This window comes from Strix aluco, chromosome 3, assembly GCF_031877795.1.
Source record: "Strix aluco isolate bStrAlu1 chromosome 3, bStrAlu1.hap1, whole genome shotgun sequence".
Classification (NCBI taxonomy): domain Eukaryota; kingdom Metazoa; phylum Chordata; class Aves; order Strigiformes; family Strigidae; genus Strix; species Strix aluco.
The window spans coordinates 125,038,484-125,045,158 of NC_133933.1; the positions used below are offsets into that span (position 1 = coordinate 125,038,484).

The following is a 6,675-nucleotide window of genomic DNA, read 5'->3' on the forward strand; positions in this document are numbered from 1 at the left end:
AGGCAGTTAACCCCTCCGTGCTCCTACTATGGAAATAGTTTTATGAAACCAGTTGTCCTGTACTGAGAACCTACTCTGACATTTTGTGAGCACTTCATCATGAACCTTACACTAACATAGGATTTGGCTTAAACTGTCTCAGTTCTTTAAAACTGATCTCAGAGCATTTGTATTTGCTCTGTTGTCAGATCAGTATTGCTGCTCTCTCAGAAACATTTTTCTTTAAATGGGAAAACTAAACAGCACTTACTCTGGGTGGTTGGCTCAGACATGTCTACTTCCCTGCTATAGCCTGTTTCTGAAGTTTGAGTCAAGCAGCTCTACAACTGGCTGCTACCTAGTCTGTAAAGAGAGAAGTAACACAAGTACTTGGAAAGGACAACACAACTAACTTGACTGGGTGATACAAACCCCTCTTGTTAACTGTATTTAAAAAAGGAGGCTTCTCATTTCCAAAGAAGGGGTGAACACAGTATTATGCTCCTCAGAGAAAGGAGGGGCTGTTTTCAGGAACAGAAAGTTAGTGTTCAACCACAAAGTTTGTACACTTTGAGATCTTCTGGAAAGGTTAACTTTATTGCGCCAGTGTATATACAAAATTTGACAACTGATATTCCATACAATAAATTCAAAGTAAATATTAATCTTCTCAGTAATTCCTAGACTGCAAAAACTATTATTATTTTTTAAGCTCTTCATTCACTTCTTTCCAAATTTTTTCCTCTATTTTTGAGGTATCATATTCTCGCAGCATATCAAACTCTAGCCATGGCTTGCTCCACTTCTGTGCTTCTTTCATTTTTTCTTCAGGTAGCTCAAACTTTATTCCTTTTATATTGTACTTTGGCCTTTCCCACCGTTTTGACCACGGCTTAGGTTTCATTCGTACCTGGAGCTAGGGTGAAATATTAAAAAAAAAAAATCAAAAGATATCAAGTAATCAGAATTTTGATTGTGAGCTTAGCAAAAGGTGAGACAACTGCTGCTCTAACAGAAGGAAAGTAAAACAGACCAATTTGTCAGCATGTTAAGGAATTACTACTTCAAACTGTTAGAAGAAAATGAATTTTTTGTGTCCACATGACTGTTACAGTATCTTGTAAAGCATTTTAATTAACACTGTCCTAAGGTATGACACAGTCCTTAAATTGACACATAAATTGAAGTTAACTCATCTTTTGTAGTTCTACTTCTGTTCCTTATTAAGGAAAAACAGCATGATAGGGAAAGGGAGGAAGGATCCCTGTAAGTTACTGAGTTACCAGACAACACTGTGACAGGGTCTGTGGGTTACTGGACCTTCTCCAAGATGTGGATTTAGCTGACTCTTCCAATCTTTCTTACCTTCTTTCCTGACACGTACCACTCCCAAATCAGTAACAACATTAACAATAACACTGCTGTAAGAAAAAGTTTTCCTCTCTGCACAGTGTTATATAGAGGCATGTGGAGGCTACCTCTCTTTGCACGTCTTCTAAATTAACTACTGAGGATGGTAGATAATAACATTCTCAGGGTTCTTTCACTACAGAAATGGCATAAAGATTTGCCTTATTTTGTATACTTTTGTCACCCCGGTAACTAACATAGCAAAGAGCTGTTTAACGCCCTTCCAGGATATCAGCCAGATACGAAAGGTACCTAAATGATCCTCCACTCTCCCTCTGAAACATGCGACTCCTACCTTGTTTACAGGAATTTCTTCATGTTCTAAATGAGACACAGGTTTCATATTCACATCAAAAGTACTATATTCAGGGAGGGCATCTCGCAGGTACATCAGGTTGTCATCCAGCCTCTTTTCCAGCTTCAGAACCTCAATCGCCTGGATTCGAGGACTGTACAGTTCATAACATATTTCAACACCTTAGAGAGAGGAAGTCTGGTTTAATGAACAAATTCATTAGAAATACTAACACCAAATTAGTATTTCTTCAGTATTATACATTCCTTATTCAAGAACTGCTTTTTACTTATACAGAGAACTACACTATACAGTGCTGCGTGCACACATGGTTGTACATGTGCATTGTGTCTGCACAGGCAAATGCAGATTTCTTTTGTAAGTCAAGTCTTTGGTAACAGTATGGCTTAAGCGACATTGAATGGCTTGAATTTAAGGAAGATGAGCTTGGGTTTTAAACTTCACCCCCTTTTCGTTCTAAGGGCTGTTACTGTCTCTCTCACTGTATGCGTAATATATATAAAGAGACACCCACCCCTTTCATATTTGCTCTCAGAACATCAGTATTTGCATCTCCCCCCATTTTATCATAAACCAGAACATGAACCTACTACAAAACGCTGCTTATCTGTTGCTTATTAAACAGTTCATGCATACATCCCCAGTTCATGCAAATACACAGTGCTCAAATGGGGCTAGTATTTACATGGCTGGCAGAAGACTTCCCAGGCTCAATAACCACAACCATTGTGGGTCACATTCAGTCTCCTCAGAATACAGATCTAAAACGTATACAGGCAACAAAAATCACTAAGTACACCTTCAAATATATGGCACATTAGCATCTCTGTGTATAGAGTTTTAAACCTGCAGTATCCCCTCATAGGCAGACTCACAATTTCACTTCAATCTACTGTCACCCTCTCTGTGGACTAAATTTCTACACCAGATATCCCTTCACACACACAACATTTTTTGCTTAACATTTCCAGCATAATTGCCACAGTTAAAAACCCACCTTGGTCTTCTATGACATTCCGAAGGACAAAGGTAGCGCCTAGTCCTTTTCCTCCTCTTTGAATGCAGATGCCTACAAACCGGCTGGCTTTCTCACTGGCATATGGATTTGCAGTAGTAACGGCAAGTATACTCCCTGTCAAAATAAAAAGACGAAAAATAAACAGTCTGTTCAAGTAAACACACACCAAAACACGGGAAGAGAGTCAGACAAAGTGCATGCATTTAGGTACGTTTTGAAAATGTTTTATTTTCCATGAAAACTGTCAGAAACAGAATAAACTTCTAATGTGCCCTGAATTCATGTGTTAAAGAGATTTTGCAGGTTAACTATGAAGCTTCTCTACCTTTGCACCTTCACCTTTATCTTTTACTCTTCATTATGCAAACTGAATACAAATAATCTCATGTATTTTGCTTTCTTGAGATTTACTGGTAAACCAAACGCTAAAGTGCCAGGATTTAAAAAACACATAAGAAACTCATTAGAATTATACTTCTAATGGAAACTGAATGTAAATATGGAATTAAAATATTAAGTAGTATGTACAGAAACACATACTAGTTGATCTAACATATCTGATGCTGTGCTGTTCTACGATATTCTACACCTTTTACCATCCAACCCTATAAAAAATACTGATGAAATTATGAAAGTTCTAGCGCTGTTACTGACCAACATAGAACTCTGGGATGTTGAAGACTTTCCGTCTCTGTATCATATCCTTTCTTTCTATGTAAAATTTAAGGGGATCTGTTCTCCCTCTGGGAGGTATAAATTCAGGGCTCAAGAACCTGTAAGAAAATCCAAACTTCTGTAAGTGTAAAACAAAAGCATTTGGCAGCTCCATTTCACAAACAGTAATGTAGGCACTTACGGCTGATCTCAAGGTCTAAGCCAAAGGCGGACACAGGACCGATGTCCCTGCCACCTTGTGGCCTATTGAAGAGATGCATGCCTTTAACAGATGAAAAACCTCACATATCACCCACAAATCTGCAAAAGTCTTTAGAACTATACAGTCTTTTTCCTGTTTTACTGCTTTCAGGAACTCTACAGTATTTTAAGAGTTTTTTTAAAAAGCATATTTCAATATACATTATTTTTGGTAGAATTTTGCAAATACTTTTTGTGCAATAACGCCTTGGAGCTTTAAGGCGGTGCTCACACAATTACCAGCCTGACAGCAGACCTGAACACAGGCCCAGTGTGAGAAGTACCAGAACACCCTACCTCCTCTCCTCTCCTTGCTTCTGCTTGTCGATAATGATGGGCTTTGGAGGAGGCTGAAATGTTGCTGGCTTTCCATCGCTGCTAATGCGGCAGCTTGAGGAAGAAAAACACCCTGTAAAAAGGAAATGTTTTTTACAAATCCGTGTTTTCAAGTTGAACTGCCCCAATAGTGCGCAGTTCGGGATCCCACCGCCGCAAAGCAGTCCCGGGGCACCCCCCACCGGAGACACCCCCACCCGCTCCCGCGGCAAACGCGCTGGGGCGCGCTGAGGGACGGGGACAGGCCGCGGGCAGCCGCTCCCCGCCACGGGCGGGAAGAGGGCCCCGGGCAGGCAGGGAATAAGGGGTACGGGCGGTCCTCACTGCCAGGGAGGGCGGGCCGAGCGGCGGCGAGACCCACTACCCCCGCGGCAGCACTCCGCGGCAACAGCCTCCCACAGGCAACTGCCATGGCGGCTGCGGCGCCGTCCGGCCCGCCCGCGCATGCGCGCAGCGCCGCTACGGCGAGCGCAGCGGGACGAACTAGCTCGAGGCGCGAAGCAGAGCTGGGGCCGGCGGCGCTGCCCTACAGCGGTGGCGGGGAGGCGCTGAGCCCTCCTTTCCCACATCAAAACCTGCCCGTGGGGCGGCCCGGTTCATACGGGAATGGCATCCTGGCTTGTATCAGAAATAGAGTGGCCAGCAGGGACAGGGAAGGGATCTTACCCCTGTACTCGGCACTGGTGAGGCCGCACCTCGATGACTGTGTTCAGTTTTGGGCCCCTCACTACAAAAAGGACATTGAATGACTCGAGCGTGTCCAGAGAAGGACAACGAAGCTGGTGCAGGGTCTGGAGCACATGTCGTACGAGGAGCGGCTGAGGGAACTGGGGTTGTTTAGTCTGGAGAAGAGGAGGCTGAGGGGAGACCTCATCGCCCTCTACAGCTACCTGAAAGGAGGTTGCAGGGAGCTGGGGATGAGTCTCTTTAACCAAGTAACAAGTGATAGGACAAGAGGTAATGGCCTCAAGTTGCACCAGGGAAGGTTTAGACTAGGTATTAGGAAGTATTTCTTTCCAGAAGGGGTTGTTGGGTGTTGGAATGGGCTGCCCAGGGCAGTGGTTGAGTCCCCATCCCTGAAGGGGTTTAAGAATTGGGTTGACCCAGCGCTGAGGGATCTGGTGGAGTTGAGAATGGTCAGTGAGAGGTTAATGGTTGGACTGGAGGATCTTCAAGGTTTTTTCCAACCTAGATGATTCTGTGATCTGTGATTCTGTGAGGAAAGGGCCTTGGCCTGCCCTGCTGGAGGGTCCATGGGCCCATGGCTGGTCCCTGCCCCAGGGAGGGGCCCCTGCCTCGAGCAGCACCCAAAGGGCAGCAGGCTGCTGCAGCTGCCTCCTCACAGCATGGCGGTGGCAGAGAGAGGGGTCAGTTGGTGCTGGAGCCAAGTGTCCTTTCAAGGGTGGGAGGGAACAAAGTAGCTCATTTCACCTCCTCAAGGAGATTTCAGGTCAGGGAGAAGGACCCAAAAGGAGGACCAGAGAGCACCCCCGGGCCTAAAGCAGACATGGAAGGGGAGAACGGTGGGTGCCATGGCGTTGGGTTGCAGAGCTGGAGCTTCCTGTGTGTCGCTGGGCTAAAGGCAGAAGAAAGGTGAAGTTTAAATACAGAGTGTGGACCTATAAATATCACCCCACTGTTTAAACTCCTCAGAGATTCACTTCAAAATATGCCTGACCTCATCAACTAATTTGATCAATCATGTTGCCTGTGAAGTTTCCCCCAGTCCCTTTTATTTGTGGCAGCTGACTTTCTAGCCTGCCTGAGCCCCTACATTAATGAGAGTTATTTTCTAGTTTGGTTTCCTAACTGTGCTTTAGAAGATGGTAGGGTGTGAAGAAGACAATTTGTGGTATTTCTCGATAATCTGCTGGATCTAACACAGGAGTTAATCAGGACATGGATGGGACAGAAGAGGGCACTCTGATCCTTAAAATACAAAAAAGTCTCCACCAACGCTGAGCACACCGTCCGAAGCAAAGATTCCTTCTCTCTCTTTTTTTAAGTTCTTGTCACTACTTAAGCACTATTAAAAAGGCAGAAGAATGTATCTCAGGGGGGTGAGGAACAGAGCATATCAGAGTAAGTCAAATAACTTAATGGTGATCGAGGAGATCCAAAACAGCTGTAAGGAGATGTGTGGGTTACAACTCGGAAAACTGCAGATTTGTCTTTGAAGAACTGTCTTTGAAGGCAATTGGGTGCTTCAGTGTAAGGGAGCCATTTCTAACTCCTTGGCTGACCACTGTTGATTGCAGCCTGACAAGACCATCTTGACAGGCTGGAACTGCACTGAGCTCAGGGCTTCCCAAGTTACTATAAGTGAACCTCACTTCACTTGAGGTGCCCTACAGGCCCCACACCTTGCCCCTGCACCCTTTGTCTAGTTCCCGAGTGACCTGTTGAGGCACCTTGACATCAAGGCACTGCTGGTTTGCTTGGCTAAGTGAGTCAGGTGTGTCCTGGCTTTACATTTTTGAGGAGCACAAGTGCAGGTTATAAAGATTGACTTTGCAGACAGCTGTTTCCTTATGGTGGACCCCCTGTTCTTGGGTCTCTCTTTTCAGGGACAGCTCTCTTGAGTTTGAAATACAGGTACAAGGCACTCACCTTGAGTTTCTTCACTCTGTCAGATAGCATAGAGGAAGGGCTGCCTTCCTACTTTTCTTACCTGTATAACAAAATCTATGAAAATACGGAT

At 44.6% G+C, this 6,675-nt stretch overlaps 1 protein-coding gene across 1 annotated transcript; it reads right to left on the minus strand.

Moving 5' to 3' along the window:
- Positions 1-555: 555 nt before the first annotated feature.
- Positions 556-4,421, minus strand: MRPL19 (mitochondrial ribosomal protein L19). Its single transcript, XM_074820178.1, has 6 exons — positions 4,299-4,421; positions 3,936-4,047; positions 3,378-3,496; positions 2,703-2,837; positions 1,685-1,866; positions 556-895 (listed from the first exon to the last, which is right to left on the minus strand). Exons 1-6 carry the CDS (start codon positions 4,384-4,386, stop codon positions 680-682), a joined length of 852 nt encoding a protein of 283 aa, XP_074676279.1. The 5' UTR covers positions 4,387-4,421; the 3' UTR covers positions 556-679.
- Positions 4,422-6,675: the final 2,254 nt, after the last annotated feature.